This window comes from Thamnophis sirtalis, unplaced genomic scaffold, assembly GCF_051295495.1.
Source record: "Thamnophis sirtalis isolate CommonGarterSnake01/CBP01778 unplaced genomic scaffold, rThaSir2_p1.2 scaffold_2, whole genome shotgun sequence".
Taxonomy (NCBI): domain Eukaryota; kingdom Metazoa; phylum Chordata; class Lepidosauria; order Squamata; family Natricidae; genus Thamnophis; species Thamnophis sirtalis.
This window is the reverse complement of record NW_028261382.1, coordinates 29,557,744-29,574,444: the sequence shown is the minus strand read 5'-3', so window position 1 is coordinate 29,574,444 and position 16,701 is coordinate 29,557,744. Positions and strand designations below refer to the sequence as shown.

Below are 16,701 nucleotides of genomic sequence, written 5' to 3'. Positions count from 1 at the left end.
TGCATTCTCGGATTGCACAAAGAGGAAGGACAACCCTGAATGTTGATAAGATTCTTGGGGTCCCTGATAAAGGGGGAAAGATGCTAAGGAAAGCTCCCGGAGGCGGGGAGGTGGAAAATGTTTAACCTCGGCTCACAAGGGAGTAAGCGCAACCTTAGAAACCATTAACCGTGCCAGCTCCTGCCTTTGCTACTGTCGTAAGCCGGCAGCGTGAGATACTCCAGCTTTTCAACCTGCTCCGTGGAACTGATCTAAAAGATTGTGCGGCAATCCATTTCTTTCTTCCTGGTGTGACCTTCGCCTTACAGGCATTTCAAAATCAATATTCAAGCTCTTTCTCTAGAACAAAAGTTCGGCAACTTGAAACCTTCCTTTGGCATTTTCCCTCTGTTCTTATTCTCCTCATCGCCCTTCCTTTGTAAATCTGGAGATCCTTATCAAGCCAAATGAACACCTGAAAACCAGTTTGCCTCCATTCTTTAAATTCAGGTAGCCTTGTTGTTATACAAAGCTGGACATTTTGGGAGGGAAATGCCAGCTTCTTCGGACGGCATTCTTTTACCTGCATCGATTTCAATGGATGCCTAAAATAGGAAGGGTTTATTATTTGTTCTAGACGCGGCACAAATGAAACCCACCTCCACATGTGCCCCCCTCCCGCCCCAGTATTAAAAGAAGCGATCCAGGTGGTAGCATTGATTCATTATTCTCTTTCTTGTATATTTGTAGGAGAGAAAGAACTGAAGAAGTAAATACATTCTCCTTTTCTACATTAAGCACACACCGTCCCTGCCCCCCCCCAGTTCTTACCTATCTCTCCATCCTCTCCTCCATCTTTCCTATAAGGTGTGAGAAATTTTAGCACATTCAATGAATAACCATTTGTCTGAAATGGTATAGAATTTCCTGTCTAGGCAAGGGGTTGGACTAGAAGACCTCCAAGGTCCCTTTCAACTGTTATTCTATTCTATTCTTATTCTATTCCTTCTATTCTATTCTATTCCTTTTCCTATTCTATTCTAATTCTATTCTATTCCTTTTCTTATTCTATTCTAATTCTATTCTATTCCTTCTCCTATTCTATTCTAATTCTATTCTTTCTCCTATTTTATTCTAATTCTATTCTATTCCTTCTCCTAGTCTAGTCTAATCTAATTCTATTCTTTTCCTTCTCCTATTCTATTCTAATTCTATTCTATTCTATTCCTTCTCCTATTCTATTCTAATTCTATTCTTTCTCCTATTCTATTCTCTTTCCTCATTTTTTTTAAACCTGCCCCGCCCACCTCCTACCTAAACCTTCTACTGTACGTATACTACAAGTTCAGTCTCCCCATGATCAACCTCCTTTCTGGCACGTTAAAATTTTAATCCAGCAATATTTGGGGGGGGTCATACTTCGGTGTATATGTTCACTGTTCGCTTGTACCAAGTGGCCGGATCCGGCTTCCAAACTGGAGACCAGGGCGAACTTTTGAGTTTGCCAATAGACAGAAAGACCCCTTTGGTTTTTACATATTTAACAAGAGAGCTAACTTTAAAAATAATAATAAAATAATAATAAATGTATTCTCTTGCACCAATGAACGGAGGCAGCTTTTCCAAGACTCGCTGCCCTCCTGAGGGCATCAACCATCGATTTGACCGCGGCACAAAACCAAGCGGCGAGGCTGCAATTTCCCCTAATTGAAAATCCTTTTTTCGGTCCCCTGGACGCGGGATTCTCGGCTCTCCTTGAGACAAACGCAACTGGAGAGCACCGAGAGATCCACGCGGAATCCGAGGGAATCTCACACACAATGCCATGAGATCCTAAGTTAAGACAAAACTCCTTGTCAAGAGCTATTATTGAAAACCTCCACTTAGGCTATCAAGTCTATTGCTGTTATCGGCCTTCGGTAGATTAAGCCGAGCGATGCAAGGATTGCAGATGGAGCGTGAATATCAGCAGGAGAGTTGCATCACGCCGACTGAAACTTCTTGGCGGGTGTGTTTTTTATTCCTCAGCGATACTGTAACCAAGGCTCCCATTCCCCAAACGGCTTTTCCGAAGCCCCCCCTGGAGGCTCCTTGCCCCACCCTCTTGTAACCCACCCCAACAGGTCCCAGTCACGTGGGGGGGGGGAGGGCGGGAGGAGAAGTCTGCCTAAGAAACGTTACCTCTGTGAAGTGCTCGGCGGACCCAACCACCAGGAGAATGGTCGGCCTCCTCTCCGAGGGATCGGCCTCTTTGCCGTTGTGCAACTTTTGGGGCATCTTTGGCGCTTGGGGGTCCCCGGGGTGGGGAAGTGGGGCTTCTTCCTTGGCCGCATCCTCCTTCGCGGGGCCTTCACACCCAGCATTTAGAAAGAAAGAAGAGAAGAGACGCCAGAAGGACGACAGCATCCCTTAATCCCTTGGCGAAGGGAGAGGCTCTCTCAGCCGGACCGGGAAGGATGCGCGAGGAAGAGGAGGAGGAATCGGTCCTGCCACGGGAAGCTTCACACCCGGCTCATGTTGCGGTTGCAGTGCCCGCCTGCCTGCCTGCTTTTGAAAATGCTGGCAGTGTTGTCGTGCCTGGACTCACAAGTAGTTCATTCAAGGAGAGACAGAGAGAGGGAGGGAGGGAGGGAGGAAGGAAGGATGCTGTCTGCCGCGCGAAGCCTGCGCAGAAGTCTCTCTCCTTTGGCCAGAAGGATGGGAGCTCTGTGCTCGTTGCCAGCTGCAGGATTAGCCGGGGAAGCGTCCTCCTCCTCCCCCCCAACACAAAGCACGTCAAAAGGAGCACAAGCAGCAGCCCCAATGATCCAGCCTGCATTCTCACTGCAGCAGGGCCTGGCCAATCGACGCACCCAACACTAACAGGTTCATTATTCAAACCAGCCGCCTCGGGCCAATCAGAAGAGCCTGTGACTGGACACTTTTTCTGGTTGCAGACGGCGACCTCGGTCTAGGAGGCTGCACGGCCCAGGGAGGGTCACTTGAGAGAGTGGAGGGAGAAGGAGAAGGAGGAGGAGGAGGAGAAGAATAAGAAGAGGAAGAAGAAGAAGAGGACGAGGAGGAGGAAGAAAAAGAAGAAGAAGAAGAAGAAGAAGAAGAAGAAGAAGAAGAAGAAGGGGAAGGAGAAGGAGAGGGAGAGGGAGGAGGAGGAAGAAGAAGGAGGAGGAGGAGGAGAAGAAGGAGAGGGAGGAGGAGGAGAAGAATAAGAAGAGGAAGAGGAAGAAGAGGACGAGGAGGAGGAAGAAGAAGAAGAAGGAGAAGAAGAAGGAGAGGGAGAGGGAGGAGGAGGAGGAAGAAGAAGGAGGAGAAGAAGGAGAGGGAGGAGGAGGAGGGGGAGAGGGAGAGGGAGGAGGAGGAGGAAGAGAAGAAGAAGAAGAAGAAGAAGAAGAAGAAGAAGAAGAAGAAGAAGAAGAAGAAGAAGAAGAAGAAGAGACTTGTCCCCCCCCCCCCAAAAAAAAATGCACGAGGTGGAGAAAAAAATCCTATTTATTTTTGGATTCTTGCAACCTTTTCAGTCTTGTTTTAAGCTTTTTTCCCTCCTTGCCAAATAAATCCCCCCCCCAAAAAAAGATCTTACATAGAAACATCTGCAAGAAAACCACCAAGGAACCCCCTCGGCTCAACCTTGGGCTACAAATAATTCTCCTTTATTGGTTAAAAATGGGCCACTTTCTCGAGCCCTATCCTACCCAGACAGGAATCCGGGAAACAGAAAGGCGAGTATTTTGGCTACCCTATCCTCCTTATTGCCTCTGTTTCCAGCAGATTATCACAAGCATTTCAATTATAGCCTGCTCCCCCACCCTTCAAGACAAATAAAAGGCCAAATCAGACCCAGATTCTGGGGGTGGAATCGTACATCCAGAGGAGAATTCAGTTTCAAGATGCAGACTTCAAAAGGCAGCCTGGCCATGTGAAGGGACAGATTAGATAAGTGTCCCGAATGGTATGTTTCTGCTTTTGACGTGATAAAAAGCCCAAGGAGCTGCCCGTCTCTGGTGGCATCAAAACCAAGAATTCCACCTTCTGTTGCCATTTTATATCCGTTAAACCTGGTTAGGCCCGTCTTAAGTCGAAACAGACAGGTCGTGAAAGGAAGGGGCTGACTTCTCTCACTGGTTTCGTCCTTCAATTTCCCGAAGTAGTAACAGAGCAAAGGATTCTTTGGCACAACACTCCCCGAAAGTAACGGAGTAATAGTTGAAAGGACCTTGGAGGTCTTCTAGTCCAACCCCCTGCTCAAGCAGGAGACCCTGTATCATTTCAGGCAAAGGGCTGCCCAATCTCTTCTTAAAAACTGACAGTGATGGAGCACTCACAACTTCTTAATTAATCGTTCCATTGATTTAATTGTTCTAACGGTCAGGAAATTTCTCATTAATTCCTTCTTTTAATGAAAAGAAGGACTAGGGGAGACATGATAGCAGTCTTCCAAAATCTCAGGGGCTGCCCCAAAGAAGAGGGAGTCAAACTATTCTCTAAGGCACCTGAGGGTAGAAGAAGAAGCAATGGGTGGGAACTAATCAAGGAGAGAATCAATCTAGAACTAAGGAGAAATTTCCTGACAGTGAGAACAATTAATCAGTGGAACTGAAGTTGCCTCCAGAAGTTGTGAATGCCCCAACACTGGAAGTCTTTAAGAAGATGTTGGATAACCATTTGTCTGAAGCAGTACAGCCTAAGCAGAGGTTGGACTAGAAGACCTCCAAGGTCCCTTCCAACTCTGATATTGTATTGTAAGCTGCTTCTCTTCTTGATTTAGTTGCCATCCGTTGCTCCTTGTCCTGCCTCTGGGGAGTTTGCAGAATAGCTGGTCCCCCTCTTCTTTGTGGCAGCCCCTCAAATACTGGAAGTTTTAAAGAAGATTTAGAACCAGGTTAAACTCATATAAAACTTCGCTGGATGTTTTTAAGAAGAGATTGGAGAACCCTTTGTCCAACCCTTGGATGGATGGGTGGATGATAGATAGATAGATAGATAGATAGATAGATAGATAGATGGATGGATGGATGGATGGATGGATGGATGGATGGATGGATGGATGGATGGATGGATGGATGGATGGATGTAGATATATTTGCTTCCTAATTTATACTAACAATGACATGACGAGTTAGCACGAAGATCAAAGAAAACTTGTTCCACAAGAGTTCTCTCTTTCTGCCCTAATTCACAACGTTTTCCTTTCATGACACATCCATCTTCAAGGGAAGGCTAGCCAGTTAAGATTTCTTTTACTCCGTTCTGCATAAAACCACGCCTGGAATACAGCATCTAATTTTGGTCGCCACGATGTAAAAAAGATGTGGAGACTCTAGAAAGAGTGCAGAGAAGAGCAACAAAGAGGATTAGGGGACTGGAGGCTAAAACATATGAAGAATGGTTGCAGGAACTGGGTATGTCTAGTTTAATGAAAAGAAGGACTAGGGGAGACAGGATATCAGTCTTCCAATATCTCAGAGGCTGCCCCAAAGAAGAGGGAGTCAAGCTATTCTCCAAAGCACCCGAAGGCAGGACAAGAAGCAATGGGTGGAAACTAACCAAGGAGAGAAGCAACTTAGAACTAAGGAGAAATTTTCTGACAGATAGAACAATTAATCGGTGGAACAACTTGCCTCCAGAAGTTGTGAATGCTCCAACACTGGGCATTTATAAGATGATGTTGGATAACCATTTGTCTGAAATGGTATATAGGGTTTCCTGAATGAGCAGCGGGCTGGACTAGAAGACCTCCAAGGTCCAACTACTCTACTCTATTCTATTCTCTACTCTACTGTCTATTCTATTCCCTAGGTTTTTATGAGTTCCTGCATGCCAGGATAGAAAAGCCAAAGGATAATCTTTAAAAAAAAGGAGAGGGGGGGAGGTTCCTAATAGAAGATAGGCTGTGTGAATGTGGAGAAGAAGAATCCATAGCGCATACAATGTCCTTCATGACATATGGAGGAAGAACTCACGCCGGGGAGAGAAAATGCTGTCGATGTGGCTCAATACTGAATGAATGTCACTTAGTTTTAATCCTATTTATTTGCACATACTTTTTACCTGAGCTACAGTGCAATGACCTATTTTATACCTGCTTTAATTGCTCTGGGTTGAAGGGTTATAATTTGTGGGCGCTTCTGACACAAATAAAGGCAAGAACCTGACATCAGACCAAGCAAATGCATCACAAAGCGAAGGGGAGCCTCTCTGTAATACGTTTGTTTTTCGGTTAACTTTCTAAAACGGCAACGCCACACACAATCCTTCCATTGTGCTAACTTGCCCTCCAAGCAACACAACCTTCTTTTGGGTCTTTACTATGTAGCTTTGTTCCCAAAGAGAACGCAAAAAAGTATTCATTTTCCACGCAAGCAAAACACCAAAAATGATTCAAAAGTATTGCAAGGCCGTATGGAAACATAAGAGAACATCAGAAATAAACCCAATGACTAAAATCAGAATGGAAAAAAAAAGCACCTTTCATGTCATAATGGAAAGATGGTCCCAATGCTCCACAACAGATCCAGAAAATCTACTATTGCTCTGGTGGGCACCAACAGGAACCTACAGGAAGTCCTCGACTTAAGACCATGATGGAGTCCCAAATTTATGTTGTTAAGTGAAACATTTGTGAGTTTTGCCCCCTTTTATAACCAATCCTGCCTCCGTTGTTAAGTGAATTGGCCGTTGATAAGTTACTAGCCCGGCTGTTGAGAGAAACGTTTGTTAAGTGAGCCCTGTTTTACGGCCTTTCTTGCCTCCGTTGTTAAGTGAATCGCTGTGGCTGATTAAGTTACTAGCCCGGCTGTTAAGTGAGAAATTTCTTCATTGAGCTTTGCCGTTTTACGACTTTCTTGGCCACATTTGTTAAGCGAACCACTGCAGTTTGTTAGCCGCGGGGTTGCTAAGTGGCTTCCGTGTGGACTTTGCTTGTCAGAAGGTCGCAAAATGGGGATCATGCCGCACATTGACCGTCGTAAATATGGATCCGTTGGCAAGCGTCTGGATTTTGATCACATCTGCATGGGGAAACTGCAAAGGGCATAACTCTGAAAAAGGATCGTAGGTCCCCCTTTGTTTCCCAGTGCTGTTGTTGACTTTGAGCAGTCACTAAATGAACTCGTGTAAGCCGAGGACTATCAGTATATAGGTGGAGCCTGCAACTGAAGCAGAGTGAAGCAGCCCTGATAGGAGATTTTTCCCAGCAATTCACTGGGTACAGGGGAGTTACAGGACAAGCCCGAGTCCCTCTCTGGTGAGTCTAGACAATTCTGGAAACAGGGCAACTACCACCACAAGCTGCCAAGAAAAACAGGATGCCTCGCCTCTTGGTTTAAGGTCCAAAGGTTGGAGCGGAGGGACCAGAAATAAAACTTGGCTCTCATGACCAGCGCAGATTTTGCAGATGGAAACGGCCATTGACATAATTGTGAAATAATACTGAGACATTTTGCTCAAGGTCAAACGATTACGTTTAGAATATGGCATCCAGTTTTGGTCCCCACACTATAGAAAAAGAGGTTGAGACTCTGGAAAGAGTGCAGAGAAGAGCAACCAGGATCATTAGGGGACTGGAGACTAAAACGTATTTGCAGGAACTGGGCATGGCCAGTCTAGAGAAGAGAAGGACCAGGGGAGACAGGATAGCAGCCTTCCAATATTTGAGGGGCTGCCACAGAGAGGAGGGGGGGTCAAGCTATTGTCCAAAGCACCCGAAGGCCAGACAAGGAATAATGGATGGAAACTGACCAAGGAGAGATTCAACCTGGAAATAAGGAGAAAATTTTCTGACAGTGAGAAACAATCAACCCATGGAATAGAAGTTGCCTTCAGAAGTTGTGGGAGCTTCATCACTGGAAGCTTTCAAGAAGAGACTGGACTGCTCTCTATCAGAAATGGTGTAGGGTCTTCTGCTTGGGGGGGGGGGGTTGACTACATGACCTACAAGGTCCCTTCCAACTCTGTTAATATGAATTAATCTAATATGAACAAAGGCGTCAAGACTAAAACATATGATGGACGGTTGCAGGAACTGGACATGTCTAGTAAGAGAAAGACCAGGGGAGACATGATAACAGCTTCCAATATTTGAGGGGCTGCCACAGAAAGGAGGGGATCAACATATTTTCCAAAGCACTTGAAGGCCGGAAAAGGAATAATGAATAGAAACTGAACAAGGAGAGATTCAACCTGGAAATAAGGACGAATTTTCGGACAGAGAGAACAATCAACCCATGAAACAGAAGTTGTGGGAGCTTCATCACTGGAAGCTTTCAAGAAGAGACTGGACTGCTCTCTATCAGAAATGGTGTAGGGTCTTCTGCTTGGGGGGGGGGTGGACTACATGACCTACAAGGTCCCTTCCAACTCTGTTAATCTGATATTGAGATTTTGAGATTCTACAAAAAGTGCAGAGAAGAGCAACTAGGATGATGAGGGGACTGGAGGCTACATCATACAAAGAACGGTTGCAGGAACTGGGCCCGGCTAGTCTAGGGAAGAGAAGGACCAGGGGAGACTAGATAGCAATCTTCCGATATTTGAGGAGCTAGGGGTGGGGGCTGGACTAGATGGACTACAAGGTCCCTTCCAACTCTGTTAAACTGAATCTATCTAAGATGATCAAGGGCCTGGAGGCTAAAACATATGAAGAACGGTTACAGGAACTGGGCATGGCTAGTCTAGGAAAGAGAAGGATCAGGAGAGACATGATAACAGCTTCCAATATTTGAGGGGCTATCCCAGAGAGGAGAGATGGGGTCAAGCTGTTTTCCAAAGCACCCGAAGGCCAGACAAGGAATAATGGATGGAAACTGATCAAGGAGAGATTCAACCTAGAAATATGGAGGAATTTTCGGACTGTGTGATCAACCAACCTCTGGAACAGAAGTTGCCTTCAGAGGTTGTGGGAGCTTCATCCCTGGGAGCTTTCAAGAAGAGACTGGACTGTTGTCTGTCAGAAATAGGGTAGGGCCTCCTGCTTTGGAAGGGGTTGGACTAGATGACCAATCGGGTCCCTTCCAACTCTGTTAATTTGTTAAGGGCCCACAATATTCCAAAGTGCCCGATGTGTAACTAAAAGATGAAATACCAGGTTCAAAGTCCTCATCATGGACGTTTCTCTCGGACTTACTGAGGGAAATCCTCGACTTACAACAGTTCAATTTAGTGACCATTCAAAGTTTACGATGACACTGAAAAACAGGACCGAGGAACGTTTGTGTCATCCCCACAATCACGTAATGGCTGCATCCCCAAGGTCACTTGATTCTTCTTCCCCCTTTGGCGACCACCTCGCAAGCAGAAGTCAGCGGAGGCAGTCAGGTTCACTTAACCGACTTACCAACCGCAGTGATTCTCTGGAAAACCGCAGCAGGAAAAGTCGTAACACGGGACGAAACTCGCTTAAGGAGAGGAATCCTGGGCTTGATTGCGGTTGTTAAGTCGAGGACTTCCTGCATACTGCTCTAACGACCGGTTGCACGCAAAATGAAAATAATCCGGCCAAGTCCAGGATGAGATTGTTGGGGGCAAGAGGCTGACACTGGAGACCGATTAGAGAGGGCTGTAAAATCACTGTGACACAGTATATGTCTAAATGCTACTGCTATTGGTCTGTCTGTCTGTCTGTCTGTCTGTCTGTCTGTCTACCTACCTACCTACCTACCTACCTACCTATCTATATCCACAGTAGCACAATGGTTAGAGTGCAGTACTGCAGGCTACTTTCAGCTGACAGCTAGCTGCAATTTGGCAGTTCGAATCTCACCGGCTCAAGGTTGACTCAGTCCTCCGTCCTTCCGAGGTGGGTCAAATGAGGACCCAGATTGTTAGGGGCAAAAGGCTGACTCTGTAAACTGCTTAAAGAAGGCTGTAAAAGCACTGCAAAGCGGTATATAAGTCTAAGTGCTATTGCTTCCTTCTTTCTCTCCTTCCCTTTTCTCCTACCTTCCTTCCTTCCTATGGTGGCGAAGTGGTTAGAATGCAGTATTGCAGGCTGACTCTGCCCACTGTCAGGTGTTCAATCCTGACCTGCTCAAGATTGACTCAGCCTTCCATCCTTCTGAGGATGGTCAAATGAGGATCCCAGATTGTTGGGGGCAAAAGACTGACTCTGTAAACTGCTTAGAGAGGGCTGTAAAAGCACTGCAAAGTGGCATATTGTTATCCCAGGCGGAATTTCCTGTATGTCGTTCTAACATTCTGCTTGCACGCACAATGACAATAATTCAGCCAAAATTCCCTGGGTAGTCCAGGACCTCAGAGGTGGGACATCTCGAAATGCACCGGTTCGTCGCAGCCGCCTTGAGACTCAACGGGCCTCGCTCTGTTGGACAGACGAGAAGAAGTAGAAGAATTCAGAGGCTGGGCTCTCGTCCCGAGAAGAGAGGGAAGAGAGGTTTCATCAGCCCTGCGGGAGAAAAGATGAAAAGCCAGAGGAAGCTGTCAGTCAAGGAGAGATGAAAAAGCATGACAGGCTAAAGGAGGAAACAAAAATGCCCCTTGATATGACAGGCACTCTTGCAAAGACAAGCGTTGAAAGCAGACTCGTTGGCTATAAATACAGAAGCAGAAAGGTAGTTTTTATGTACCAGGCTAACATGGATCTCTTTAAACCAGAGTAAAAAGAAATTTGTAATGCCAAGGATGGATCAATCCCCAGGCAGCCGAAATAACATTCACGGGACAAGTGTGTAGCTGACACAAACGTTCACTGCCAGAATGTCATCACAAGCATGTTGGGCTGTCAACGTAACATGGATGATTTCACATTATGGTTTTAACAGCGGGCGCTACAAATGAAGCACACTATTTTCTCTTCGTCCTCCCCACACAGCTCAAAAGTAGGGAAATGGAGGCCTTCAAATCTTGCTGAAGTAGTTGCTTTTTTTTTTTTCAAGAGGCAACGGGACTTTCTGTTTTTTCTTTGAAGACAGAGTTGGAAGGGACCTGGGAGGTCATCTAGTCCCACCCACCCCCACAACCAAGGAGACTCTACACCATTTCTGACTGATGGCAGTGCAGTTTCTTCTTGAGAGCTTCCAGGGATGAAGCTCCCATAACTTCCAAAGGAAACTTCTGTTCCATGGGTTGATTGTTTCTCACTGTCAGAAATTTTTCTCTTTATTTCTAGGTTGAATCTCTCCTTGGTCAGTTTCCATCCATTATTCGTTGTCCGGCCTTCAGGTGCTTTGGACAATAGCTTGACCCCAATCCTCTCTGTGGCAGCCCCTCAAATATTGAAAGGCTGCTATCCTGTCTCCCCTGGTCCTTCTCTTCACTAGACTTTTGAAGATGTTTCACTTCTCATCCATCTCTTCTTCAGCTCTTCTTCAGAGCTGAAGAATCTTCCTAGATGGGAAGCGAAATGTCTTCAAAAAAACCCCCAGAAAATCCCATTGCTTCTTGAAAAAAAGCGCCTTTGGGACAACCATGACCTGGATGACTGAGAATTTCCATAGACATTTTACTGAATAACTCCTAATAGCTAAATCTGTCTGGCCAACAAAAAGGAATAGCAGGGCCTTAAGATCAGCAACTCCTTAGGCCTGCTATAAATTGAGGTATTTCCCTGATAGTCTGTGGAGATTCTCAGTCATCCAGGTCATGGTTGTCCCAAGTGCACTTTTTTTGAAGAAGGAATGGGACTTTCTGGTTTTTCTTTGAAGACGTTTCGCTTCCCATCCAAGAAGATTCGAGCTGAAGAAGCTTCTTTGGATGAGAAGCGAAACGTCTTCAGAGCAAAAACAAGGAAGTTGTTGTGCCTAAGAGCAGAAGCTCTTAGGAACAACAACTCAGACACACAAACTCAGACACACAAACTCAGACACACAAGCTCAGAAGCACCTTGGGGTTTCCCCCGAGAGTATTGGCCCCTCCAAAAATTATATTAAAATCAACCCGTGGATGCTTTCGGGAAAGAAATCGCTGCTCGAATTTGGACAAAGCCAGGCAGATCAGATTTCAGATATCCGAGTCGTACTTGAAGCCAAGAAAGACATGCTACCGTTGGCTCACAAAAGATTAAATATTCTTGGCAGCAAGAATGACATTGTTTGCACTGTATTCCCGCCACGGTGGTGTTTAAGCTTGCTCTTTGCAACCGGTCCGGCGTTCACAGAAGAGGAAGCACGAACTGTCAGTCAGGAATGAAAATTAAATACTCGTGACAAAGAAGTGGTTTGGCACAGAATCAGAAGGGCAGCCAAGCCTAAATATAAATTTCTTTTGTTTAGCTCATTTTCCTTTCCGTGCTATTTTTAATTGCTTTCTTCTTTTTATAAACCAGACAAGAGTGGGATAAAAGCAATACGCAGAGACTGAGTTCGTGGGAGAAAAAAGTCAGAAAACGTATTACTCACCACATACCGGAATGCAGTATATGGTCAGATGCAACTCTCTGTCCCTAAGTATTTTCCCTACTTCAATACAGTCCCATGAAAAGGATCAAAAAATGGCTGGAGGCAATAACAGGGGTTAAAATAGAATGGAAACCTGAAGTTTTTTTAATTAGGAATAATGTCTGCAAAATACAAAAAAAAAGAAATCCAGATTTTAATACAACATATAATTACAGCGGCAAGGATTGCCTTTGCCCAGAAATGGAAAAAAGAAATTAACTCCAAGCGAAGATGAAATAATAAGAAGGGTTATGGATTGTGCTGAAATGGACAAACTAAAGAAATCCAGGGAAAAGAAGAATCAGAATTCTACCAGATATGGGATAAATGGAATAGGTGGATGGAGGAAAGAAACAAGAATCAATGAAGTAATATAACAAAACTCAAAAAATAATAGTTATGAGTAAAATAAGAGGGTTAAGAATGGTGAAATCCAAATGAAATACAATAGAAGGGGAAATCATATAAGGTGAGCGGTATCGATTGATAATTGCTATTAGAAAGAACAGGAAACTCCTGTCCATGTTGTATTGTGTAAATGTGGTGTATTTCTAAGTTTTGTGTGTGTGTGTTTTACATGTTTGTAAATAAAATAAAAAAAGTCCCATGATGACAAACCTATGGTCTCTGCGGGCACATCAGCCATCGCTCCAACCCAGCTCAACCGCGCATGCGTGCACACCTCCCAGCGGCCAGCTGGTCTTTGGGTCTCTGCCACACATGTGCAAGGGACGGAGCTCATGCGGGGGGCATGCGTGCATGCACAGAGGTTCACGCTGGGGATGCTTGCATTGCAATTTGGGGCCTTGCCGCCATGCCCCATTTTGGGCCTGGAAAACCTCCTGCACCAATCTGGAAGCCCAAAATGGGTGAGGGGGGGCAGGGCACATGCACGGGGAAGGGGGGGGTTGCATGTGCATTGCATTATGGCTGCAGGCACATGACAACAAAAAGATTAGAAGTGATATAAATAGCAAACAATTGGTTTTTTCTTTTAACTATAATAAGGAAATGTTAATGCATACTTTTGGTGATTATTAATTAGAAATGTCAATATCTTTTAGACTGTTTTAGATTTTAAATGGTTATTTTGTTAACACTTATTAATACATTTCTGTTTATAAAGGTAAATCTCTTTCGGGCCTATGGAGAGGAGAGGTGAGAAAAATAAATAATCTCTAGCTAACTACAATAATAACAAAGAAATGTTAATGGATAATATTTAATGATACAAGCAGGTGCGATGTACTAGTAAAAGTAAAATGGACATAAGTGTCAATTTGTGAGTTTGGGGGCGGGGAAGGGAGTGGGACTGTTAGATATCTCTTTAACCGACTTTTTTCTAGAATTAGTTATAAAGATGTAAAGCTACGGCAGATTCATTGAGACTGGGGGGGAAAAATGCCAGTAGGTGGCTGTGTCCTTAAAACCCAATTAAATGAAAATGGTGGTACAGTGATAGTAAAATATATAAATTCTAAAATGTACAATTTAAACTGAATGAAATATATGTGATTGTGGAAGAAACGCATGAAATGTACCTGTACAAATGGATACGCTTTCTACAAAATGTAATGAAAGATGATTTTGTGTGTGTGTTTTTTCCTTTAATAAAAACAATAAAAACTTAAAAAAAAAAGATTAGCCATCACGGAAATCACAAGGAAATACAGAGTACAGAGTATAACAGAGCTGGAAGGGGCCTTGGAGGTCTTCTAGTCCAACCCCCTGCTGTAGCAGGAAGAGCCTAGACCCTTTCAGACAAGTAACTGCCCAGTCTCTTCTTAAAGACCTCCAGTGTTGCAGCTCCCACAACGTCTGAAGGCACTTGAACTCCACCTCTTGATGAGGAAGTTCTGGAGAACTTTTTCTGTGCCAGCAATAGATTCCACCGTGTGAAAGGTAACTTGGAAATGGACCCTGGCCAACCGTCCCAGACGCCACTCGGGGCTGCCACATCTGATAAGCCAACACAAAGGTTGAACAGTGGGGGGCAATTGTCCAAAACAAACAAGGGTGCATAAATTCAGCTTGTTTGACAAGGGCCGAACTTTGTGCCAAGACCATCCGATGCCTAAGCAATCGTATCAAAACTACAGCAAACAAAAGGAATGATTGAAGAGGGCATATATTTACACACAGGGATAAGGAACGGGCTTACCTCCCAGTACAGGCAGTCCTTGACTTGTGACGGTTCACTTAGTGGCCATTCAAAGTTACAAGGGCACTGAAAACGGTGGCTCGGGGCCATCCCTGTGTCACAGGATCGAAGTTTGGCTTCTTTGGCAACTGACTCGCATTTACGTCAAGCGATCACCTTTTGTGACTTTCTGAGGGGGAAGCCAGATTCACTTAACAACCGTGTTTACTTAACAACTCTGGTGATTCCTTCAACAGCTGTAGCAAAGAAAGGTGGCGAAACAGAGCAGAACTCACTTCACCACAGTCTCACTCAGCAATTTCGGGCTCAGTTGTAGTTGTAAGTCAAGGGCTGCGTGTATTTTTCTGTCCTGAGGACCACTCCACTATGCCTGCAGCAGGCCCTTTTCCTACCCATCTCCCACTCCCCAAATAAAAGCCCTTTTGAAGTTGCCTTGCAGGTTTTATTCAGTATCTGTAATCTCCCTGCTAACACAAGTGCGTCTAGTCAAGGCTGTGGTTTTCCCAGTTGCAATGGATGGCTGTGAAGGTTGGACCATAAGGAAGGCTGAGCGCGCAAAGAATGGAGGACTTTGAACTCTGATGCTGGAGAAGACTCCTGCGAGTCCCTTGGACTGCACGGCGATCCAACTGGTCAGTCCTAGAGGAGATCAACCCTGACTGAACTTTAGAAGATCCTGAAGAGGAAACTCAAAGACTTTGGCCACCTGATGAGAAGGAAGGACTCCCTGGAGAAGAGCCTTATGCAAAAGAAGAAGGGCACAGCAGAGATTGAGGTGGCTGGATGGAGTCACCGAAGCAGCCGGCGTGAGCTTAAATGGACTCCAGGGGATGGTAGAGGACAGGAAGGCCTGGAGGAACGTGGTCCATGGGGTCGCGATGGGTCGGACAAGACTTTGCAACTAACAACAACAAATGTTGAATAATCTGCAACGCCTTGAAGGCCTTTATTGGGGGATAGGGGAAGAGGGGGCAGGATAAGGCTTTGGTGAATGCATAGTGAGTGGTTCAATGAGACATATTTATGCAAGGAAACCTCCCTCCACCACCCCTTTCTACAGCTGGGTTTGTTAATCTCAGAAATGGCCATTTATCCATCCACTTTTGCAAAACGTCAGAAACCTAGTTCACAATGACAGTTAACTTGGTGAGAGGAATGGTTGCTAAGTCTATTGGGACAAGATTCTGGTTTTTCTAAGTTCAGGCTTACGCAGTTGGAAAGGTGGCGACGCCAATGCTCACCACACAAAGGCTTCCCTATCAACTTTTTCTTTGCATTAGCCAAAAACGTAACTGATTATGAATCATATCATGAGGAAGGAGGCAGAAAGCCAGCTGGACACATCGTTGTTTACTTAACACTAGTGATGTACGTGCATTTTATACAGTAATCAATGGATCAAGACACACACCTTCACAAACTTTTAAGATTGCCATGTTGTCATTATCAAATTTTGCCTTTATTATATAAAATGCAAAGAAACAATAAAAATAGGACATTAAGGGAAGGAAAAGAAACAAGGAAAAGGGTGTGTGTGACATACAAGCAGAAAAGAAAAAAAACCAAGAAGATTTGCAAGTCAATGCCTTTTCTTCTGGGGTTGTTTTTTTTTAGATCCAGATTAACAGAGTTGGAAGGAGCCTTATAGGTCATCTAGTCCACCCCCCCCCCCTCAAGCATTTCTGACAAATGGCAGTCCAATCTTTTAAAAGCTTCCAGGGATGAAGCTCCCACAACTTCCGAAGGAAACTTCTGTCTCATGGGTTAATTGTTCTCCGTCAGAAAGTTCCTCCTTGTTTCAAGGTTGAATCTCTCCTTGATCAGTTTCCATCCATTATTCCTTGTCTGGCCTTCAGGTGCTTTGGAGAATAGCTTGACTCCTTCCTTAAAATTCCACCTTATTTCTAGACTGAATCAATCAATCAGAATAGAGTTGGAAGGGACCTTATAGGTCATCTAGTCCAACCCCCCCCCCTACTCAAGCAGAAACCATTCCTGACAGATCTCTTCTTTTCCCCTTGTAAACTTACAATCAACATGTTGAGGATGGAAAAATAAAACTAGATAAAGGAAGGACAGCGCAAGGAATGGATGAAAGCAAATGTACTGACAACTCTACAAGGAATTCCAGGCAAGAAACCAAAATCACTACCTACATTGGCTTGTTCAGCCTGG

The 16,701-nt window shown here is 44.8% G+C and overlaps 1 protein-coding gene across 4 annotated transcripts in view; it reads right to left on the bottom strand.

Annotated features, from left to right (window-relative positions):
- Positions 1 to 16,701, bottom strand: part of SLC25A25 (solute carrier family 25 member 25) — a 51,846-nt gene that overhangs the window by 32,131 nt on the left and 3,014 nt on the right. The window contains exon 1 of one of the 4 annotated variants that reach the window (XM_087704641.1): positions 2,161 to 2,580. The exons of 2 other annotated variants lie outside the window; for them this stretch is intronic. In XM_087704641.1, coding sequence (XP_087560767.1) covers positions 2,161 to 2,385 — 225 coding nt within the window. In that variant the 5' untranslated portion in view covers positions 2,386 to 2,580. Of the gene's footprint in view, positions 1 to 2,160; positions 2,581 to 16,701 lie in introns of those variants that run through there. One more of the 4 variants, XM_087704642.1, reaches the window with a different exon arrangement.